The sequence below is a fragment of the Trematomus bernacchii genome, unplaced genomic scaffold (assembly GCF_902827165.1).
Source record: "Trematomus bernacchii unplaced genomic scaffold, fTreBer1.1, whole genome shotgun sequence".
NCBI lineage: Eukaryota > Metazoa > Chordata > Actinopteri > Perciformes > Nototheniidae > Trematomus > Trematomus bernacchii.
This window is the reverse complement of record NW_022987477.1, coordinates 5,413,703-5,437,904: the sequence shown is the minus strand read 5'-3', so window position 1 is coordinate 5,437,904 and position 24,202 is coordinate 5,413,703. Positions and strand designations below refer to the sequence as shown.

General features: G+C 41.6%; 2 protein-coding genes across 9 annotated transcripts in view; one reads left to right on the top strand and one right to left on the bottom strand.

Moving 5' to 3' along the window:
* rps6ka3b (ribosomal protein S6 kinase, polypeptide 3b) overlaps nt 1-7,093 on the top strand; it is a 34,846-nt gene extending 27,753 nt beyond the window's left edge. Inside the window, exons 11-22 of one of the 2 annotated variants that reach the window (XM_034150099.1) lie at nt 24-112; nt 477-541; nt 884-986; nt 1,078-1,187; nt 1,475-1,600; nt 1,684-1,773; nt 2,574-2,732; nt 3,054-3,215; nt 3,518-3,594; nt 3,812-3,929; nt 4,221-4,361; nt 4,731-7,093. In XM_034150099.1, the coding sequence (XP_034005990.1) occupies nt 24-112; nt 477-541; nt 884-986; nt 1,078-1,187; nt 1,475-1,600; nt 1,684-1,773; nt 2,574-2,732; nt 3,054-3,215; nt 3,518-3,594; nt 3,812-3,929; nt 4,221-4,361; nt 4,731-4,853 (1,363 nt within the window). In that variant the 3' untranslated portion in view covers nt 4,854-7,093. The remainder of the gene's footprint in view (nt 1-23; nt 113-476; nt 542-883; nt 987-1,077; nt 1,188-1,474; nt 1,601-1,683; nt 1,774-2,573; nt 2,733-3,053; nt 3,216-3,517; nt 3,595-3,811; nt 3,930-4,220; nt 4,362-4,730) is intronic. The other variant, XM_034150109.1, reaches the window with a different exon arrangement.
* Nucleotides 7,094-10,488: 3,395 nt separating this feature from the next.
* On the bottom strand, nt 10,489-24,090 carry LOC117498084 (THAP domain-containing protein 10-like). 7 transcript variants are annotated; one of them, XR_004557534.1, is made up of 4 exons: nt 23,809-24,090; nt 23,237-23,345; nt 22,793-22,936; nt 21,988-22,532 (listed from the first exon to the last, which is right to left on the bottom strand). XR_004557534.1 is itself a non-coding variant. In XM_034150162.1 (2 exons), exons 1-2 carry the CDS (start codon nt 23,830-23,832, stop codon nt 10,494-10,496), a joined length of 315 nt encoding a protein of 104 aa, XP_034006053.1. In that variant the 5' UTR covers nt 23,833-24,090; the 3' UTR covers nt 10,489-10,493. The 7 variants fall into 7 exon arrangements, 2 of the variants coding, with proteins under 2 accessions (XP_034006053.1, XP_034006045.1); XR_004557536.1 differs by lacking the exons at nt 21,988-22,532; nt 22,793-22,936; nt 23,237-23,345; nt 23,809-24,090 and adding exons at nt 10,489-10,784; nt 11,784-12,006; nt 13,401-14,360; XR_004557537.1 differs by lacking the exons at nt 21,988-22,532; nt 22,793-22,936; nt 23,237-23,345; nt 23,809-24,090 and adding exons at nt 10,489-10,784; nt 13,401-14,360.
* Nucleotides 24,091-24,202: the final 112 nt, after the last annotated feature.

Genomic DNA, 24,202 nt, shown 5'->3' with positions numbered 1-24,202 from the left:
CTCTCTCTCTTTTTTTTTCACAGAGCCAAGTTGGGAATGCCTCAGTTTTTGAGTTCAGAAGCTCAGAGTCTCCTCAGGAACCTTTTCAAACGCAACCCTGGAAACAGATTAGGTACAACTTTTTCTTTTCTTTTGCACTTTCAGAGCAAGTTTTTAGAAAATTGGACATTTCCAAGTTGTAAAAATGAACTGTACGTTAATCCACATTCATAAATAAAGGGGTATATAAATCAACGTACCTTTTTCAGTTGCATCACAATCCATTTGCTTTCTGATATAATCCATAAATTGACCCCAAATCTAAAGTTTGATTCAAATAAGGACGACCTAATGTTCTCCAATTGAATACAACACACGCTAATTATCGAGACAAGTTTTAAAGCAAAGGGGTAGAGGTCCCACTCCTTTAAAATAATGTGCTTCTTTTTGGCAGAATTATTTGATAAAACACTGGACTAACAGTTTTTTTTTCGTAGGAGCTGGACCAGACAGCGTTGAAGAGATAAAGAGACATCACTTCTTCAGCACCATCGACTGGAACGTCAGTACCTTCTTTAAATAGACTTTATTAGTATTTTATTAGTATTTTTTATCATATTTGTGCACGTATTTGATGTTATAACATGCTTGCCTCTTTAATATGTTATGATATGACATGATGATTATACTTTATTGTTAGATCAAGTCTGAAAGGAAACATTTTAAGAACAAAAATCAAGATAGAATAAAGAAAATGTTCCCCACTGTGGGATTAATAGAGGGTTTCTGATTCTGAAGCCATTCGCTCATCAGATTTTGTTTATATTTCAAGAAGAGAGACTTTCTTTGCAGCCAGAGGCACAAAAACATTTCAATATTTCATCTTTCTGTCTGTTTTCTGCAGAAACTCTTCCGCAGAGAGATCCCTCCGCCCTTCAAACCTGCTGCAGGTCGACCTGACGACACTTTCTATTTCGATCCAGAGTTCACAGCTAAAACACCCCGAGGTACGCACCGTGTGACCTGACTTCATCCTGAATAAAATGTGATTGGTCTGAACGGTGAGGTTCAGCAGCTGTCTCTGTTTCTGTGTCTCAGACTCTCCGGGGGTTCCTCCCAGCGCCAACGCCCATCAGCTGTTCAGAGGCTTCAGTTTTGTGGCAATAACAGAAGAGGACACACAACCACTACCCAGCAATATTGTACAGGTACACACATACTTTCATACTGCAAGGGGAGACAAAGAACCAGATTTATAGAGTGAAACCCCAGTCAAGTAGAATGACATATAAGGATAAGAATTCAAAGCAATAATGTGCAATAAAAAGATCAAATAAGGTAAAGATATTTATACAAACAGAAGAAGTCAAATACAATTCTTTAAAAGACAATACATTAACCTTTCCACCTTCTATAATGAGCAACAGGTATGAATGCCTTAATGAATCATTATTATTATGAATGTTTGCTTTGACATGTGTGTCTTTGCACGTAGCAGCTGCACAGAAGCACATCTCAGTTTTCAGACGCCTACGAGATAAAAGAGGACATCGGTGTGGGCTCGTACTCCATCTGCAAACGTGCCGTGCACAAAGGCACCAGCATGGAGTACGCGGTGAAGGTAAGAAACACACAAACATCCAAACATTATATATATGTCCACATTTCACTTTTTCCTTTACTTTAAACTCTGTTTTTCTTCAGATCATTAATAAGGCGAAAAGAGACCCGACGGAGGAGGTGGAGATCCTGCTCAGATACGGTCAACATCCCAACATCATCACACTCAAAGATGTGAGTGGAATGAAACCTATTATAAAATATTATCCATGAGCATTTGGATTAAAGGACATACTGAAGAATATATCTGTGATCAATTTATGCCTTTTTATTATGGTGTTTTTTTTAATTATTAATGCCAGGGACAACGCCATAGACGTCCTTTTTTCCATCCACTGAATTTCATATGTATTTCTGTAATTGTAGGTGTTAATCTGCGTGTTTGTCCAGAGTGACTCAGTCGGGCTAAACCCACATTTCTGTGTGGACAAAAGAACTTAAATTCCCTGGTTTGATGCAATGGTTTCATGACTCACTCGTAATTATTGGAGTTAAAAATATTGTCTTGGCTGCTGGGTGAAAACCTCCTTGAATCACTTCTTGTAACTGAAGCCGATTATACCTACATTGATGCCTTTTATTTAAGGTTGTTGTAAAACAGATTTGATTATTTAACTAGCTGCTAATGAATGTTCTGCTGATTGATTAATGGACTCAAATAATTTCTTCTTGAATGTTTGTATTCTCAAATATAAAATAGTGTAAAACGTGTTGTTTAGGAAAAGAAAACACCGGTACCAAGTCTACCTCATAGTCTCAATGAATCAGTATCAGGTCTACGTTACCTTTCAGGCTGAACCTCTTAGTTGTTATTGTAATTTGATAATGCTGCATGTTTTATGTTCTATTGAAGGAACGGATATCCAGAATTAGAAGGCGTGATTGGTTTAATTTAGAAATCTCTCAGAATAAATGATTTGTAATGAATAATGTAGTGACTAAAAGGTTATTTTTGTGTTGTTGCCGTGTGGTAGGTGTATGACGACGGCCGCTCGGTGTTCCTGGTGACGGAGCTGATGAAAGGAGGCGAGCTGCTCGATAAAATCCTGCGGCAGAAGTTTTTCTCAGAGAGAGAAGCCAGCGCCGTCCTGTACACCATCACCAAGACGCTCGAGTACCTGCATGTGCAGGGGGTACGTTTCTGTCTTTAAGAGAAAAATACCTTTTAGAATTGTTTACTTTTCTGCTCTTAATGATAGCATTAAATCTGATTTCAATGCAGCATGTGAAAACGAGTTCTTCTCTCTGATTATTTATTGTGGTATACTGTGCAGATTTATCGTCTCTCATTCATCTTTCGGGTCACAAAGAATTTTTCAACTAAAGGTGGAAGAGATAATAAAATCAAGTCAAATAATTATTAAAAAAGCAGATACATGGATTTTGCATAGATATCTTGGAGTACAGATTTGAACAGAAAATGTACCCTGTAAATAAACATCTTACTTCTCCAGGTGGTGCACAGAGACCTGAAGCCCAGTAACATCCTGTACGTGGACGAGAGCGGGAACGCCGAGTCCATCAGGATCTGCGACTTCGGATTCGCCAAACAGCTGCGAGCGGAGAACGGTCTTCTGATGACGCCGTGCTACACCGCAAACTTCGTCGCCCCCGAGGTACGAAGTCCGTTACTACAGCATCAGGACATGTCTCACTCTTTATGTCTTTATGTTTCAGTGTTTGTTGTAGCTTTGTTTGCGATCAGTTTTTCAAATAGTCTATTTTAACTTCTTTGAAACTGTTATTTGAGTGTCTTTTGTCTTGATTTATTTGAATGCAACTAAACAAAAGTGAAGTAAAAAGGCTAAAGAAATGGTTGTTTAAAGACCATTCATACAGCTGTCCAGTATGTGGAGAGGTGGGGGTGTGAATCTTTTGGTATATTTATCAAAGTGATTTTGTCTTGTGTTTCTGGCAGGTTTTGAAGAAGCAGGGTTATGACGCAGCCTGTGACATCTGGAGTCTGGGAGTCCTGCTCTACACCATGCTAACAGGGTAAGCCTTTTATTTTATCAACATGAAAACATTTGTTATTATATGAGATCTAAATAACTGAATTTAGTATTTATGTATTTTTAACTTGTATTTGTAGTGATTTCATGTTATCTTAAGTGTTTTTTGTGTCCCTATATGATATTAATGTTTTTGTAAATGATTCCTGACAGATAAATGTCATAAACTTAACAAATCTAAATATGAATATGTTTTAAAGGTTCACGCCTTTTGCTAACGGTCCCGAGGACACGCCGGAGGAGATTTTGGCTCGTATCGGCAGCGGGAAGTTCTCCCTCACTGGAGGATACTGGAACTCTGTCTCTGCTGAGGCTAAGGTATGGACTCTTAACATAACTGTATTTGAAAACAAACACCCAGAAACGAGAGTAAAAACAAACTACTTTCATTTAGACAAAGATGTGTCTGAAGGGGACAGACAACCCTGCTACATTTTCTCTTTGAGTATTTCCATTTGACTTCTGCTCCACTACATCCCAGAGCGGAACATTGTGCTTTTTATTGAAAGTGCATTTAGTGTTTAAATTAAATTTGGGTCCGACTCTAAGTATCCTGTCTAATACTTATGACCTCACTGTGTTTTTCTACAAACCCCCCCACCCTTTTAGGACCTGGTGTCTAAGATGCTGCACGTGGACCCTCACCGACGGCTGACAGCGGGTCAGGTGCTGCGACACCCCTGGGTGACTCACCGGGACCAGCTGCCCAAATACACCCTGAACAGACAGGACGCCCCACACCTGGTCAAGGTATTTCAAAAATAAAGGAGAGCGGGGTTTGTGCAGAAGAAGGAGAGTTTGGGTCTCAAACTATGAAATCATTGTTGATACATCCCCAAAGAAGTTCACATGGTGTATCCTCAGTGTTCAGAGATTATTAATGTCAGTCTATGCTTATTCACGCTAAAAAAGTGTTCCAAAACATTTTGATTTAGATTAGATTTTTAACAGGAAATTAATTCACTGGTATCTTTACTGTAAGTCTCCAGTAGTTATGCATTTTAAATATGCCAAGAATCTGACAGCAGAGTTCAGATACTACTAGCCATTTTGATTTATTATTCCATTTTTTAACGCACCAATTTATGTAAAATAATGCATTCTGTGTTCTTCCTGCAGGGTGCGATGGCAGCGACGTACTCGGCTCTGAACAGGAACGTCCCCCCGGTGCTGGAGCCGGTGGGCTGCTCCACCCTGGCCCAGAGGAGGGGGATGAAGAAGATCACCTCCACCGCTCTGTGACCTTTGACCTCCACCCCCCCCTCAACTCTGAACTCCACCGGACCTTCCTCCTCCTCCTCCTCCTCCTCCTCCTCTTCCTCCCTCTGGTCCGGGGGACAGACTACTGATGGACCCAGGAGCCGCTAACGCCAAATAGAAACAGAGACCACGCCCCTCGCTGCCGACCCCGCCCGCCGTCCTGCACCTTAACGGACTCTTGTGATTGGCCGGTTATCTCTCAGCTCGAGAAATAATCCGTTCCTGTTTTTGCTTCGGACAATCAGCGCAGACCCCGAGAGGGAGCCGGCGCGAGGAGAATAAAAGTACTGTATTTATTTACTTCAAACAGGGGAACATAGGAACGTCTAATGTATGCATCTAAAGAGCTAGGATGGTCATCATACTGTCGTTAGGGTCTGCGTAGCTGCAGATTCTGTATTTAAACCTCAAGAAGCCTCTGAGAGCACGGCCACTACGGAGAAGGACATAAACAAGATGTTGCTTTCAAGATTTACCTGCAGAAAGGGAACAATTAAGACATAGGAAAAGGGGGATATTATCTGAGTGGTACATTTACAAGAAATCAGTATTGGGCAATATATAACTAATCTGAAATGTTAAAATGCACTTAAAGGAAACCCTTAAATATTACCTGAGAATAAAGAGGTACATTTTCAAAAAATAAGTCAAGCATATGCAAGACAAACTCAAAGGATGTGTGAGGGGAAAAACGTCAAAAATAGATACATTTACTAGGAAAAAGAAACCCTAATTATTCTCTGAGAATAAATGTGTACATTTACAGGAAGTAACTCAAAGAATGTTAAATTAAATAACGCGAGAAAGCTTCTTGCTTCCAAAAACAATGTTAGACACTTCGCCCCGGAGTGACCTTGCTCTGTACGAGCCGACCGATGGAGAGCTGAACTGTAAATATAAATACGTACGAGCATCTCAGGTTTCTACAAATCAAGAAAATGCATTTTTTATATGTCCAGGAGGAGAGAGGTGTACATAGAATAAAATAGAATAAGCACACAGATGTATGAGGCGTTTAACTAACATGCAGAAATGTTTCACTCCAAACACCCGATGCTTCTTGTCTTTCCGTTACAGATTTATTTTAGCTTTAGACGTCGTTGTTTTTGGAGTGAAACTCATCCTGAGGCATCTCTTCTTCGTGTAACCAGGATGTTTCTGTCTGTTTTAAACGCAAAGTGTAGCAGAAAAAACAATCCACAGCTGGTACATTTTAAAATATTTGTATTCCAGCTTAAAAACTAACTGAATTAAAGGGTTGGTTCACCCATACGTTTCTTTCTTAATAGACCGCTGATTTATTAATTCAAGTCAGTTTAAAGTCAGCAGAAGTCGAGGCATTGTGGCTTTTAATCCCTAATATGCTCCTAGAACACTTGAAACTACATTTCCCATAATGCAATGAAGGGAAAAGCTCATTTAAATACTTGCATTTTATGGATTTTTTGCCAATTTCCCAATGATTTCTACAAAGTTACTACATCATCCAGTACAAACTCCATTTCAAATCAATTCAATACTTAGTTTTTTTCATGCCTGGTGACACATTTCAAAAGCCGACACTTGAAATATATTTATTTTAATACTGAAACCAAATGCATTCTTCTTTTTGGGAAACGTTGCAGAATATTATATAGAATGATCAACGTGTAAATGGTGAACTGGCCCTTTAATTACAACACAAATCAGATAGATTAGTGATTAAAGAATCTGTTCCGAAACGTAATTCTTTTGTAATATAATCTGGAAACTGTGTTAGGCCTGTAAGTAAAATAAAGGTGCGCCTGTGTGTTTCTCTGCTGCAAAACAAAACAGACTGAAGACAATCAGCGAGCACGAAACAAAAGTCCCTCCTGCATCCGTCAGAAATACTGTAATCTTTCTGTGAATGATTTAAAATACTTCTTCCTCCCCGTGCTCATCCGAATGTCCGTCAACATAAAAAGGGATCTATAGATTTTTTTGTTGTTTTATATATAATATGAAATATATAAATGTTGTTTGCCTCGTCTTTCGTTGTACAGCTCTGGGATAAAGGAATGTAAAAGGATTTTTTTCTGTAATTATGAACTGGGGAATAGCTTTCTTCTTCTTCTTCTTCTTCTTCTTCTTCTTCTGTCAGCGTTCAGCCTGCTGCTACTCCAGCTCTCTGTTTTTGTACCTGCAGCGAGAGTTGGACTTTCTATTAAAAACAATAAAAAGGATAATCAGCTGATAACGCACTCTGACTCTCTTTGAGCATGTTATAGTTTAGAGATTTTACAAAGGGGAAGTTCACACAAAATACAAAGACTACTTTCCTCTAAGTGGTATGAAGAAATTAATACGTTTTGGTTGTTTTTTTATACACAACTTCACCACAAATGCATATTAAGTTGTGTTTCATACAGGGTATTTTAGATAAAGATGTACTGACAACATGAGCTTAAGTGGTTTTATGCAAGAGGACACTGAAAATGTCAATTTGATATTACAGATTTTTCTAAAACATTCAGTGCCTACAAACGAAGCATTTCATGGTGAGTGAAATAATGTAAAATTATATTTTTAACTAACAAATTACCAAGATTTAATTACATTTACTATTTTGCATTTCCAAAAAGAAAGAAAACATCCCCTTTTTAAATGTTTAAAATATTTTATGTCAAATATTGTTGTTTAATTCTTTTTTTACTTCCATTTTAATTTCAAGTCATTCATGTTTAAATCCACTGTGCTCAAAAAGAAACTAAATTGTAGAAGCTTTTTTGTAAAAAGGACACAATCTGGATCATAGCTTTTTTATTTTCAGTCCCATTTATTACAAATGATATGAGCTCTACTGCCGTTTCAGTTCATTTCTATTAAATCAGCGTACAAATAATGTTTTACTGTCTTCTCCTGTAGCTCGAACGCTGCTGAGTAACACAGAATATACAGTATTTACAAACACATGCATCAACTCAAATACAGCATTAACACCAGCTTATTTTACAATCTGGGTCTTAAAACAAACATTAGAGAATTCATGGGAAAGCAATTGCAAACTACTTTGTTAATTGATTTATTGTATCACCAAAAGTGATCTGGATTCAGCTTCTCAAACGTAAAGATTGTTTAATATCATTACATATCATATAACTGTTGGTCCAACAAAACCACAAAACTTTAAAGGTCCCCTATTATACTGTTTCTCATCAATATATTATAGGTCTCAGATATATACAAAACATGTCTCTGAAGTGTTTGGCTCCAAATACCCAACAGATCATTGCAGCATCCCATAATCCCCTCTGTTTCAGCCCTGTTTCAAAAGTGCTGATTCTCTGTCTGTTACTTACTACTCCTTATCTGTAAAATAAGGAGCCACTCCCCACGCCAGATATTTGCTTAAAAAGAACAAATTAGCCGCTTTCACACCAAGTACTTTGCCGTACTTAGTTCCCAGCACTTAGTACCCCCATGGAACTAAGAGCCGATCGCGTTCACACCGGAATAAATTCCCTGAGGGAAGATTACGCAAATGAAGCCGCTGACGTCACTTCTTCTTCTGCTTTGGTTTTACAAGCCAAAAAATCGCTATGATTTTAAATAAATGGATCAGGACAAACTTTCAGAATCTGAAACAGGGGACACATGTTTATGTATAAAAGACATAAACAAATGGATTTTGCATAATAGGTGACCTTTATTATGGTATTTTTTTCATTTCTTCAGCAATTAATCAACAAGATAATTAATATATGAAAGTAAGTCATATCTGGGAGGGATAGGAACCTCTTCATTGGATTCTTAGCAAGTAAGCAATCTTACAAAGTTAGCAAGCCAGAAGATATTAATAAGTAATATCTTCTGGCAATAAAAAGAATAAGCATAGATCCCAAAATGTCAAACTATCTCTTTTATTCGAAAATAAAAATCTGTTTCCAAAATATCAATTCACAGCAGTTAAAGATGCATGAAGAAAGGTGGCTACGCTTGTGCTGCTTTAGTCCTCAAACACTGAGGGAAATAAAACAAATAAAGTCAGAAGTCAGAGTCGTCTGTGGCAGAGTTATCGTCGCTGACGGAGACTCCGAGTTCCCTCAGGTTGCTTTCAGGCTCCAGCAGGTTGTTCTGAGACTCCTGCAGCTTCTTCTCCCTCAAGTTGTCGTTCCTGATGTGGACACTCAGACCCCGCTCCGTCATCTCGTAGATCTGACAGCGGGCGCAGTAGTACGGCGACACTCCGACGTGCCTGAACTGATCGGCCAGGTAGGACGTGAGCGACAGGAAGCCTTTGTTGCAGATGTCGCAACGCGGCACGACGCCCGGGTGCTCCTGCTCCAGGTGTCTCCTCAGACCGAGCTTGGCCCCTGTGTACCCCGCCGTGTACCCCGCCTTGCCCTCCTGCGCCTTGCAGAGCAGGCAGGTGAACACGGCTTCCTGATTGGCGTGGCGTTTGGTGTGTGAATCCAGATCCAACTGAGTGCGGACCGACCGCTGGCAGGTGGTGCAGAAGAACGTCTTCCCCCCAAACTGGTGCGTGTGTTTCAGATGCACGGCCAGACCGGCAGGTTTCTTGAAAAAGCGTCCGGGTGGCGGGCAGAGCTTGCACACCAGCTGCTCTTTATCAGAGTTCGTCCTCATAATGTCCCTGTAGTCCTCCCCAAGCTCAAGCAAACACTTATTACTCACCACCTCCTCCTCTATGTCCATCTTCCTCTTCTGCCGCAGCCTCTGAGGTCTGGAGGGTTTGGACATCACGCTCTCTCTCGCCGCAGCATGTGTAACTATCTGCTTTTTGGTGGGCAGTGGTCGATCCACAGACATGGTGAACTGGTAGCTCTCTCCCTCCTCTTCGGGGTTTGAGTGCTTTTGGTTGGACAGTAATCTGAACTTTAAACACCATATTGAAGTTTTAACAAAGAAATTGAAATTCACTCTTGGCTTCCTTTACAGACTTAAATGTTGTTTTTCAATTTCATCCCGTAAAAGGTTGGTCTCTGGCTTATTCCTGTCCCAGCTGGACTACGGTGATACAATCTATAGATTTGCCTGTCCCACTGTTTTGGCCAAACTTGACCCACTTTACCATGCTGCACTGCGTTATATATCAAATGCACCCTATAGGACTCATCATTGCACACTGTATAGCCTAACTGGATGGTCCTCACTTACTATGCGTAGGATGCAGCACTGGTTTTTATTAATGTATAAAGCCATTTTAGTTAAGCTTCCACTCCACATATGTGTCAGATTTGCCCCAGTTTGTGACTCTTACAACCTCAGATCCAGTGCCTGGATACGGTTCCAGGTACCTACTGTACGGACTAGGCTGGAAAAAGGAGTCTTTCTTATTATGGTCCTTGGTCTTGGAATGACCTTCAATCACGCCTTAAACTGAGGGCACTTGTCTCTATATCATGTTTTAAATTGAAGTTGTCTGAAGTCCTCACCACCAGCTGCTCTTGCAGTAACAGGTAGTGTACTTTTCTTACTGTCCCTAATGTGCACAATGTAGTGACTGCTTTTTCGTCTTTTGTTTTCTTAGTTATGTTCTCTGTATTTTATATGTTTGTGTTATGTGTTATGTGTAACGTTGCTGCCTTCTTGGCCAGGTCAGCATTGAAAATGAGATTTTATCTCAATGTTTTTATCTGGTTAAATAAAGGTTAAATAAAAAAAAATAAAAGATAAAAAAATTATAAAGAACTCGATGACGTGGATGCGGTGGACGCCGTGGTCCTCGTCGTTAGCCTCCTCCTCAGCGGGAATGGAGTACTCCACATCGTAGCACGCCGCAGAGTCTTTATCCTCCGCAATGTGCGTGTCGTCGATCCTCACAACCGTGATCTGATCCAAGCTGCTGTCACAGTCCCAGTATATGTTTCCTTTCACCCCAGAGGATGAAGTGGACTTTCCTGCAAGCCCACCCGCAACCACAGAGGACATCTAAACACGGAAAAAATATATAAAATTGTTATGTTTTCAGGCAACAGATTAACTCATATCCAACAGAACATGCATTATGTTTTCTAACTATGTTGATCAACAGGAAAATAATGTGCAACTATTTGGTGATGAATTAACATCTGAATCAATTCTTTTTTTAAAGAGGTGAAGTAAAGTCACTGGTTACAGCATCTTAAATGTGAATATGTTCTGGTTTTATTCCTTTGGGTTTGAAACAAACATTTTTTACAGATGTCAGTCTTTGATTTTTGGGAAATTGTTAAAACTATTTTTCACTATTATCAGATATTTCATTTTCTGTTTTCATGCAATTTCAAACTTCAAATTATCACCATTTCCTTCTATTGATTCAATTATATACCAATGTTATTTAGAAAACCTGAGCAGGTTTATGTTATGGAATATAATGCTTAAAAACACATGTAAGCAAAAAAATTATAATATGCCACAACATTGTAGGATATCATCTTTCTTCCCTTCTTTAGCTAAACAATAGAGAACAGACACCTACAAAACCATAGATATATATATATATATATAAACACTAGATCAGTGGTTCCCAAACGGTGTGCCGTGAGGCAAGTCCGGGTGTGCTGTGGGATTTTGTGACAACCATACGTTATTATTGCAATATACAACTACACAAAAATAATACTTTTTTAATTTACTGTATCAGTACTTTGTATGCACTCATTTCATAATACAGAGGCAAACTCTATACCTAAAAACAATTCTTTAAAAAAAAATCCTCACAGAACCCCATATTTCGCTGTTAACGCAGTTGCAGGTGGGAATTATAAGACCGTGACACATCGAAGGCTAAAGGACAACATTAAAACAGAGAAACACGCAAGAGGGAAAATGGAGCGCTTTCTTGTGCGGAGCAAACCACCAACCACCAGTACAGAGACTGCCGACAACCCACCACCGAAAGAAAACAGGAAAAAAACTGTCAGCAGACAGTATCATGAAAGTTACCTGTCTTATGGCTTCAGTTGGACCGGGGATCTCAACAATCCTCAGCCCGAGTGCGTCGTCTGTCGGGAGAAGTTAGCTAATGCGGACATGGTTCCAAGCAAGCTGAAGAGGCACTTGGAAACCAAAAATCCCTTCCATGTTCAGAGAAACTTGGCCTACTTCAAAAGAGCGCGGGATCTGAACCAGAGGCAGCAAGACCGTTTGTTGGATTGTGTGAAAGTGTCTGAAAAGGCAATGGAGGCTAGTTAGATGCTAGCGGAGCTCATTGCAAAGCAGAAGAAACCTCACACAATAGCGGAGACACTCATCCTCCCCGCTTGCAAAACAATTGTAGGTGTCATGCTGGGTCCAGATGCCGCAAATGAGCTATCCAAAGTGCCGTCGTCTGATAATACAATCAAAAGAAGAATCGACGACATGTCAGAAGACATTGAGCAACATTTGACAGAGAAACTGCAGGCGAGCGGCAGATTTTCCCTACAAATAGACGAATCTACTGACATAAGTGGGGCTGCCCAACTTCTGGCAAACGTCAGATATGTTGATGCTGACTCTATCAAAGAGACGTTTTTCTTCTGCAAAGAAATGGAAAGCCATACTACGGGAGAAGAAATATTCAGGGTAACTAATAACTATTTAAAAGAGAACAGTCTGACCTGGAATATGTGCATCAGTCTTTGCACAGATGGTGCGGCAAGCATGACGGGGAGAGTGAAAGGATTTATTGCTAAGGTGAGAGCACAATACCCACATATCGTGTCAAACCACTGCATTTTGCATAGAGAGGCATTAGTTGCCAAAACCATGCCCCCCGGAGTTGACTGAGGTGCTGAATCAGGCTGTGCAGATGGTGAATTACATCAAATCAAGGCCCCTGAAATCTCGCCTCTTCTCCCAGCTGTGCGCCGAGATGGGAGCCGACCACCAAAGCCTGATCCTCCACAATTTTTAATTTTGTGACCTGTCTGGTTTAAATGAGTGTGTTGCTGCTTTGATGAAGCCTAATTTGATAAAGTTTCAAATTAATTTCTGAAATATTTCGTTAATAAATATTTCATGAGTAATATAGTTGTCTTTGTCACATTTTATTTGGCATTAGTAAATAATTATGCACATTTACAGATATTTTACATGATATGAGTGATAACACGTGTTATAAGGGCTATTTTGCACAATAGGTGTGCCTTGAGATTTTTACTTGTCCTTTGGTGTGCCTTGGGCACAAAAAGTTTGGGAACCACTGCACTAGATGAGTCACCCGCGCTGCTAGCCAATGGAGACCGACGTTGCCACATGGCGGCCATCTTGCCACAGGCAGCTCGCTCATTCATAACATTATGTCTATGGTGCACTAAATCAAATCAAATCAAATCAAATCACTATTGAAATAACCGTAGCTTGCTCAATTTTTAACCAATTTTCAAACGGTTTGGTTTGTTATAAACATCAAATATGTAGTTATGATACTGCATACTTATAATCATGGACTTTTTTTTTCAACATGTCTTGTTGTCCCCTGTATCATAGCCATGCTAATAACGTTTATAATAAACCAAACCGTTTGTAAATCAGTCAAGATTTCAGCGAGTTAAGAGTATTTTTGTGCAGATTACTCACCTTACAACAGCTGTAGCAGTAGTTGTTGACTGTGGCAAGATGGCCACCGGTGAGCTACGCTGGCGACTCCCCCTTGAGTCATCTAGCCTTTATATATACATCTATGTACAAAACAACCATAATGGAACACAAATAAACAAGTTAATAAAAAACGTTATATTTGTTTATGTCTTGTGCGCATTCATCTTCAGGTGTTAGGTAACAAATGTAGAAGAGAAAACGTACAAAATAACTATGTAAAAAGAATTTGCAAGAGAATACTCTGAGGTACTTTTACAAAGTAAAGTACTTTTGCAAAGTAAAGTACCTCAGATTTTCTGACCGATCCTTGACCATCACTCCCGCCACCGGCTGCTGCTGCTGCTACCGGAGCTGATAAAGAAGCTGGGTGTATTGACGGAACCGCACTAGCTATCAGCCTCACACGGTCCTGGCTTCGATATCCCATCCTGAACTGCATCAGATCACCTGCCTCATAATCCTCCTGTCTAAAATGAGCGCCACAAACGACCGCGTTTTTCGTCGCAGATGCGGTAGTGAAGTCCCGTCTCTTCGCTTGCACAAAACGCACCCAGGAACGAAAGCTAGCTCCGGTCCTTTTCCTGTTAGGGAAATTGTGGACTCGATATCCTGACAGGCTGGAGTTTGTGCAACCAGCACAAACACAATGGTACACCATGATGTAAAACTACCGAAAAAAATACCAGCTCACTAAATCACAACCGCTCAAACCAACTACTACAGGGGCGCGGTCAGAGAAGGAGTCCGAGAATGTTGCTCCCCTATGTGAGGTAATATGACCCGTTTGACGTATGACGTTTAAAAAAAAACTAAAAACGGCTACTTTCCCCTCTGAATTCCTGCCCTTATGTCTCGTAAACATGTAAAATCCTGCCTTAACTTTTTTTAATTGTAATTTTCAGGCAAGGTTAAGCATAAATGCAGTAAAAAAAAAAAAACCTGCAAGTTGCTCTTTAAGTAGCCTTCAGCACTTTTGGCGCGTTTCCACTACACGGCCTCGCTTGGCCTCGTTAGGACCAGCTCACTTTATGGCGCGTTTCCATTACAGTTTAGGAACTGGGGTAGTATCTATAGCAGGCATCCTCAAAGTCCGGACTCCGGTCCGGATCCGGACCGAACCACAACTGTCTCTGGACTCTGAGCAAATTATACTTTTCATATGTATTATCTGTGTTATCTGTGAGACATCGCCACAACGCAACGAGTCAAAATGCTCCGCTATGTCCACTGCAAACAGCGCTCTGCATGTACGACTGTTCCACTGTCTGTGTGTGTTAGTGATGTGTCGGTCGCGAACGAGCCGATTCTTTTGAACGGCTCTTTGGTACGAACGAGGGGAACCGAGTCGTACTTGGTGAGAGCCGTTCTTCTTATCGTTCAATCAAAGTTGGTCCGCACTCACTGCCTGCCAAAATTCACTCGCCTTTTAAAAAGCTTGATTTTGTTCCCCAAACGTATTCTGTGAAGACCCGCCCCTACTCTGATTTGTAGGTTTCAGCACGAGGAGTTAGGTGGGGTGGGTCTTAACGGAATACGCGAGAGAGAGAAGTCATAACAAGTGGTACTGGACAGATAGACGACGTGTTTTTCGGATGTAAAATGAGCCAAACGCGAAAACGCAGCAGCATTTGGATGCACTTCAACCAAAACCCAGGCAGTGATAAAGCGCACCATTTGTAAAGGCAAAATATCCTTTAAAGCAGGGTCAACAAATAATCTCCATCGCCACTTAAAAACACACTACTAATATTAAGAGTTGCGTGAATTTCATTCAAGGCAAGGCAACTTTATTTACTTAACACATGCAGAGGGTAAATTCAAAGTACATTCACTGACATGAATGACATGGATATGGCGCCACCTTGTGTCATGTTTACAATGCAGATTATTGACATTAGGTCTGGCAATGCAGTCAATCATTATCCTGGTGATTATTTCGCAGATAAACCTAGTAACCCCGCCCCCTTTTTAAAAAAACGGCTCTTTTGAACGGCTCTTTGAAAGGAACGGAGCCATAAGATCCGGCTCCCTTCAAAGAGCCATAATTCCCATCACTAGTGTGTGTCTGTCAACGCATTGGTCCAATCACATTCAGCATCCCGTCAGCGTTTTTTCCCCCCACCAACAGTCTGCGAATCAGAGGCACAGTAGGGCGGGTCTTCGCGGAATGCCGGTGGGAAAAATGCGTGTGTGTTTAAAAAAAAAGTCAGAGCGAGAGTTAACAGCTCATCTAGTTGCATCTGTACTGTAGCTAGTAGCCTAGTTTCACCTACCGGGGTGGCAACTGCCACCCTAAAAATAGGCCTTGCCACCCCAGCTGCCACCCCAGTTGGCAGCTTTGTTTTGAAAGAAAAGTTGTGGCTCATCGGACATATGAGAGAGAAAGTCTCTAATGTCCGAGTGCAAGTGAATGCAGCACAAGACGCATGTCTTGTAACCCCTCCCCCGGCCCTGATTTCATTTGAACGGCACGGCGCAAAACGAGAAGCATTCGGACCCAAGTACTGAAGGAATGAGGTATGTGCAGTCTACAATGACAGAGAAGAGACTGTGAAGTTTGGCTGTACTCAGCATTGAATCAAAACGCACTAAAGCTGTTGATCTTAATAAGTTTGTGAGGCGTTTTGCTGAACAAAATGGTAATCGCCGCATCAGCTGTAATATAAATGTCAACTTGATGCTCTGCTCACGGATGAGCATACAAAACTGTTAAGATGATGACCTTACGTGTGTAAATATATATTTTTCTTTGTGGGGGTCTGCCCCCAAAAAACTGTTTTAAGTCCTGAGAAAGTAAAATAAGACGGTGTGTAAAACTACACTGCCCAGACAAAAAAAAGTAACCACTTTGATTTAACTAGGCCAGTAGGTAAGGGCATTCCACTGGATAATAACTGAAGTATAAAAGAATGCATGACTGAAGTGATGGAGACCATGTTTGAAGGCAAACAAAAAGAGGAAATAACAGGTCAAATCAAGCAAATCCCCTTCTCAGATTCCACAGCAACCAGAAGAACATAAATACTGGCTGGTGATTTGATTAATCAGCTTTGTGATGGAATAAAAAATGCACAGTGCATTTCCTTAGCTGTGGATGAGTCCACTGACACCACTGACAATGCTCAGTTGCTGGTGTTTGTGAGTTTTTATGATGAGGCAAAGGGGGAGTTTGTTGAAGATGTGTTGGGCCTGACGAACCTGTAAGGTGTCAGAGCAAGGTGTCAGAGCAAGATGGCCGCGCCTATGTTGGCTGCTAGTCGTCTTCACTCGCTACCGCTCCTGTTTGTCGCTTATCTGTTTTTATCGTTGTGCGTACGCAATGTCAAATCGGCAGTTTCCTATGATCGCCAAACTCTGCTGGATATAGGTGCTTCGGTGGCACAATCACTGTCGGACCGATAGGCACAGTGGAGTTGTCACCGTACCCTGCGTCCCCAGGTACCAGAGGTAATCTGGTCTGCAACCTATTGCTGCCCCCGAACCTGGAGAGCAAGACGGAGGGGAAGGCGAGCCGGAGCGGCGGTAAAGTTCCGCAAGCTGACAGAAGGCCGCTCCTCGTCTATAATGTGCACCACCTCCATGACAGCTGGCCCCAGGGTGAGGCCGTCATGCCTCCGTCCTATTCTCCCGGCATCAACATCCCACCTACCCGCGTTTGCTCCTGCCAAACGACAATTCACAAAACGACAATTCACAAAACTCACCAGTGTGGCTTCAGTGCCTGGGTGTCCGCATCAAGGGCCGGGGGGCTCTGGAAATCGACCATCGGCTCGTTTCGGCATGGCTCCTGTGTCCGGCTGCCTGCGCCCACTGCCTCGGGCCTCGAAGATAGGAAGAGCCGGATCTGACACCGTATCCTTCTGTTTGTTGAACGCCAGATCCATTACAAACAAATCCTTTGTATTAAATGACTACGTCGTCTCAAGAGAGCTGGATTTTATGCTTGTTTCGGAGTCCTGGCAGAGAGCCGGGGAGTTTTCCTCCTTGAACGAACTTTGTCCTCCGGGCTACAGCTACTCCTGTGCTCCTAGGCGCACCCGCCGAGGAGGAGGACTTGCCGCGTTCCACAGAGACTGCTTCTCCACCAACATGGTGAGCACTGGATCCTTCCCAACATTTGAAGTGCTAATAACAAAAGTGGGTCGCTCAAACCCGTTTTATTGTATTTTAATCTACCGCCCTCCAGGCAAGAATGGCTCTTTTTTTATCCGATCTTGGTGACTTACTAACCTCCATCATCCGCTATGAAAGAGTTCTTCTGTGCGGGGATTTTAACATTCATGTAAATGACTGCTCAGACAAATTTGCCAGTGATTTCCTTAATGTCACCGAATCTTTAAACTTCTGTCAACATGTGTCTGGCCCAACGCATAACAAAGGTAACACATTGGATCTTGTGTTCACAATTGGTCTAAATATCAGCAATGTTTGTATCGAAGAGCTATCTGTTTCCGACCATAAAGCCGTACTATTTGTCATGTCCTTAGATAACGCTTATGTTCAGGGGAAGCGAGTAAAAACCTTGCGTATTTTAAATAGCGCAGCGGTTGAGAAATTTGTAACAGCTTTTGACAACAATGTTTTGGTGTCGCATGTTGATGACGTTGATTGTCTAGTCAACGCTTTCAATACACACTGCTCCGCCATTTTAGATGACGTCGCTCCCATGGTGACACGCAGCTCCCTAGCTGTAAACACATCCCCCTGGTTAACAGAGGACACCCGTATACTGAAACGGCATTGTCGCAAAGTTGAGCGGCTGTGGAAAACCACTAACCTCCAGGTACACCGTCTCCATCTGAAGGACCTTTACTGCGATTACAACAATTTGGTCAAAAATGCCCGGGCTACCTATTTTTCTAACCTCATCTCCTCTAGTAAGCACAACCCCAGAGTACTATTTAAAACCATAAATACCATTGTAAACCCGTCCACCCCCTTAGTTCCTATTTATTCAAACGACCGTTTTCTCACCTTTTTTATAAACAAGGTAGCTGATGTGAGGTCGAGCATCACCCCCTCCCACTCCCCCCTCCCTATCTGTCCAGTTAGGCAGGCCACGCTGAGTAATTTCTCCTGCATCACCATAGCCGACCTGACCGCTGTAGTGAGCGCTATGAAATCTTCCTCAAGCCCTCTGGATGCTTTACCAACGTCCATGCTAAAAGAAGTTTTTTCGTGTGTCGCTCCACCCCTGCTCCACATTATAAACATCTCCATTGTCTCTGGCTCCGTCCCATCATTCTTTAAGCAGGCGGTTGTTCAGCCCCTTCTCAAAAAACCCAATCTAGATCCCTCCCTCCCGAATAATTACAGGCCCATCTCAAAGCTCCCATTTGTGTCAAAAGTTTTAGAAAAAGTTGTTGCTAATCAACTCAATACATTTCTGAATGATAATAAAATCCATGACAAATTCCAATCAGGTTTCAGAAAACACCACTCCACAGAATCAGCTCTCCTCAGGGTCTCCAATGACATCATGATGGCATCGGATGCAGGTGATTGCGTGGTTCTGGTGTTGTTGGACCTGAGTGCAGCGTTTGACACAGTGGACCACGCCATCATGCTAGATAGACTCAGGGAGTGGGTAGGCATCTCAGGGTCTGCCCTCCAGTGGTTTGCCTCGTACCTAAGTGGGAGAAGTTTCTCCGTGGCGGTGAACACTCTCATCACATAGCACTCCCCTATCCTGCGGCCTGCCCCAGGGTTCTGTTTTAGCCCCCCTTCTTTTTGCCCTGTACATGCTCCCATTGGGCCGCTTAATTAGCCAATTCAAGGGTGTCTCATATCACTGTTATGCAGATGATATCCAAATATATTTCTCTTTCAAACCCGTCAAAATGGAAAATGTAAACACCCTCATCACATGTCTGTCTGCAATTGAGGATTGGATGTCAAGCAACTTCCTACAGCTCAATGCATCAAAAACGGAAGTCTTGATCTTAGCGGCTGATAACATCGCCTCTAAGGTAGCAAGCCACCTGGGTTCATTCAGTGGTAACATAAGGGCAAACATAAAAAACCTTGGTGTAACTTTCGATCAGTCTATGCTACTAGACAAACACATCAAACTTCTGACCCGTACCTGTTTTTTCCATCTCAGAAACATTGCCAAGCTCAGGGGGGTTCTATCAAACGCAGAAATGGAGATGGCTATTCATGCCTTTATTTCATCCCGGCTTGATTACTGTAATGCTCTGTTCTCCTGCCTCAACAAAACATCAATAAACCGGTTACAACAGGTCCAAAATGCTGCAGCCAGATTGCTCACTCGGTCCAAAAAAACATGCCACATCACCCCGATTATTTCTGCCCTGCACTGGCTCCCTGTCCATCTCAGAACCCAATTCAAGGTATTGGTTTTCACATATAGAGCTGTCAATGGCCAAGCCCCAGCCTACATCAATGACCTGATCCTCCCTCACAGCACAACCCGGGCCCTGAGGTCCTCTGAGCAAGGCCTTCTAAGGGTGCCCCGAACCAGGCTAAAAACTAAGGGGGACCGTGCCTTTGAGGTGGTGGCCCCAAGGCTTTGGAACAAACTCCCCCAGACACTAGAGCCTCTGCCTCAGTAGAGATTTTTAAGGGGCAGTTAAAGACCCACCTCTTCCGTCAGGCCTTTGGGGCGTCGGAGGAGGTGAGTTAGTAGCTGTCTTTTATTGGTGTTTTATCGTATGTTTTATCCTATGTATTACCTGCTGTTGTTTTATGCCTTTTTATGCCTTTTATTCTACATTTTAGTTGTACTGTGAATTGTGTACTGTACTGTAAAGCACTTTGTACATTCGTGTTGAGAAGGGTGCTATATAAATAAAGTTTTACTTACTTACCTCAGTGGACACACAAGGGGGCAAGACATTTATAAAGCAATAATGGGAATGCTGAATGAAAGAGGGTGCAGCTGCCTTTATTCATAACTGTGCAGCTCTTACACTGCGACTCTGAGGGATCAATCACAGACACAATAACAATGAAAACTGCTGCATACAGATTATTTTTGTTTTTGCAACCTCGTGTTAAGAATCTTGTTGCAATTGTTTAAAAGTTTGAATGACCGTAATAAACGGACCTTTGTCTTATTGAAACAATTTGTTTGGACCTTTAAGATTTGTATTTGAGTACCCCTGATCTATAGTAACGGAGTGTAGGCGGAGCGACGCTGCTTAAAACTGCCGTGACGTCATCTTCAATGCGACACAACACACAACAATTGAGGATGTGGAAGCGATCGTTTGCTTGTTTCTTGCTGTGTGGTTTATTATCACAAGAAATAGGCAAGAGTTGTTTCGAAAGAGGCGACTTATAGCAAGACGAGGTATAGAAGAAGCTGACGCGAGAGTTCGGGCAGTCCTACGCCGCAGAGACTACAGGACGACTCGAATCACTACTACTTCTTCTAGACTTCAATGCTACTTGGTAAGCTAACGTTCGCTAACTAGCAATGTGTTTAGGCTCACGCTCCCTATACGACCAAAGTATTTCAAGTATTTAATTAATTGTAGCTACCACTTTTACGTATTAAAATATGTATGCTTTTGTTTGTGTATTTCAGAAGTGCAGAGGAGGAGGGCAGGGACATACGAGAGGGTCTGATGCGCTACCTGAATACCTAGAATGTATAATGTAATACCTAAATATTCATTGTATTGTATTGAACATATATAAATCTTTTTTTTTTCACATACATGTGTTTGTCAAATTATTTAAACCAAAAAAATGTTATCAGAATTGACTATTTAGTAAATATTTGAATTTCAAGCACCAGTACTTACTGCCCCATAATAATCTAATAAATTAAGCAAATATCAAAGCAAACTACAAACATAAATGCAAAAGTGTAAAACACAGCAGAACTATATTCATAAGTGTAAAAAATTGTTAACATGGATGGAGGCTAAAGTATCCACAGCATAAAATAATATGATTATGATGGTTTGTCTGAAAGACACAGCCTCAAGGTTCAAGGTTTTTTTATTGTCATACGAACATAGCTACAGTGTAGTTATGACAATGAAAATCTTAGGTCACAGGCTCCTCCAACAGTGCAACGAAATAACCAAGATTTACAGAAATATAGTGAAAGTAAATATTAAGCGCTGTGCACCGCTCTCTTTGTATAGGTGTTATCTTTTGTTCTCTTCTCTTTGAAATATATTTTATAGATATAAGCAATGTGTTTGAGTCTAGCACAACGAGGGTATTACAATTGAGTAATTTTTACTACATGTATTATTTATCATGTATTCTTAATACCATTACAAAATATGTTATGTTTTAGAGGACCTCAAGCTAGCAAACTCAATTTCAAACAGTATGCAGAGTTGTCCTGCTAAAGAGTTAAAATGTATTATTTAACCAAGTATTTATTCTCTTATTTGCTTTAATTGCAACAGATGATAAAGGTTTCACTGTGATAAGTATTCTCTTAAATCCATAAACCCCTGTACAGTGCTTTGTGGACGATGATGGTGTTTATGATATTTCTGACTGCAGAGGGACGCCTAGATGATGCCATCTTGCTGTGTGATCGCTGTTGGGTGCAATTATTTATCAACAAGCAATAAGATAAGTCAAAGAAGTACTTTATTTAACACAATTTGGAAAGTGTTTTCTTGCAGCAGCATAAAAAAGGCATGGTAACTTACAAATAAAAAAATAAGAAATGTTGGTTGCAGCGCAGCAGCATAAAAAAGGCATGGCATTGTACAATACAAATAAAGAAAAATGTTTGTATTGCAGCAGCATAAAAAGACATGGCATTGATTGTAAAAATAAACATTTTAAAGATAAAAAATAAACAAGAAAGTACAAATGTAAATAAACAATATAATCTCAGGAAGAGGTTATTTGTTCGATCACAGAGGCGGAGGAGACGGGGCACGTCAGCTGCCCGTTCCCCCTAGCACCTGGCCAAGAGTGCGCAGGAAGGATAAATTAAAGGTCTCTGCGTGAGCGATCTGCTTCCAACAGCCTCGCCTCCACCAAGGTCTGGTTCATGTGCTGAGCCTGCAGGGCCCGGTCTTCCTTCTGCTGGGCCAGGTTCTGCTCCTGGTGTTCCTTCTGCTGGGCCAGTTGCCGTTCCTGCAGGGCCAGATCCTCTCCTCCTCTTGCCTGGGTGACAAGATAATTATAGCAATAAGAATGAAAAAACACAGGACAGGTACAGGTCACAAAAGGATATAAGAATAAAATGTATAAACAGAACAACAGCAAGGATGAATTCAATAAAGTTCTGGCCCTAGATACTAGCTGCTTACTAGCTAGTTACTTTACTTGTAAAGTAACTAGCAGTGGTACAGCTTATTTTACTTACTGACGATGGATGTTCTAAAGTTTTTTTTTTAAAGTCACAATTCCAGCCTATTTCTTACCTAGAACCACACGCAGCGGTGTCGAGCTGGCACTCGGCGTTGGTGTCTGTGGTCGAGCTGGAGTTTGTGCTGTTGATGTGGAGGATGTCGATGCAGAGGACGTTGTTCGGAACTGTTCCTCCTCGCTAGTCCCAATGTAATCATCTAGAACAGAAACATGACTTGTAAATTCCACAAACTACTGCAGCACAATACTATAAATAGCAACAACAACAACTATAGAAAAGACAAACTGAACGTAAACAATGGCACATATGGTGTTAGCAAACAATAGCTCTAGCTAATGCTATCTGCCTCAGCTAGCTAGCTAGCTAGCCTTCGGGGCTCCATAAAAGCATGGGTTGTCGAACATAAATGCAAGGACTTATTTGTTAGAAGTGAGCTTTAGAACAGATAGGGACACAAAGCTTTCAAGCAAATAACAGAGCGTTAGCAAAAACTTACCATGCAGACTCTAGTAACGCCGTTGCAGAGTCCAGTGTCTGTGTAGAGACCTCCTGAAAGACTTTGATATTGCGAGTTGTCCCGTCGAGCTCCCGCTGGACCTTATCATCTGCAATATAATGGAGGAACGTCGTCACTTCCTCGACCGACCATGGCGTGCTTTTCTTTGCCATTGTTGTAGCTCCTCTGTTAACAAAAATGCTGCAAGCTTCGCTATATATATATGCGACGCTAGGGATTATGTCGCGCACCGATTGTGACCAATCAGCAGTCGAGTGTTGACGTCACACACTCGGCCTGGTTGTCCCTGGCCCTAGAACCACGATTTTATGAGGCCAGAAAAACTGTGAATTAGGACCCGCTAGCCGGTACTAGGCCAAGTGGAAACGCAACCAAAAACGGGCCGCTGACGTCACAGCCCTCTTAAACCCTGCTCCGCGCTGTAGCGGCCCGTTTTTGGTTAAGTACATGTTGTTGCTAATATGGAAAACGCCGCATATAATATCCAGTTGTAATTAACACAAAGAGAAGCGGCGACATTTATGTTATCTATAAAATACATTTTAACTCACCATTGTCCTGCTAAAGTCAGCCATCACAGACAAACCTCGTTGTGCTGAAAACAAAACAGCAGCTAGCTTAGCAACACGCTAGCTAACGTGACTCCAAGTTAACAGTCGAATAAATATCACCTTTTATAACTTTGCGTCACTTTGCTATTTTTATGCAAAAATACAGAGGTGAAAGGCACTTCTAAATGTATAAACCATGAGATAATTGAGCTGTGTGCGTTGCAGGAGGGTTAAAAGTTCCCGATCAGTAGCTCAGCTCCTGCTAAATGTAATGTTGTTCTGGGGAAGTAAACACAGTAAAGGCTCAGCGCAGCGAGTTCCTCCCCCTGCTGGCGCGGAGGGATACATCGTTGCAATGAACAGTTATTGTTAAATGCAGGGGAATCTGATACTG

Bases quoted from the DNA above. Each gene is read 5' to 3' on its own strand.
- LOC117498084 (XM_034150154.1), bottom strand. From the start codon at position 14,079: ATGGTGTACCATTGTGTTTGTGCTGGTTGCACAAACTCCAGCCTGTCA. The intron at 10,785-13,707 runs GTACTTTACTTT...TTCCGTGTTTAG, and splicing joins GATCGGTCAGAAAATCTGAG to ATGTCCTCTGTGGTTGCGGG.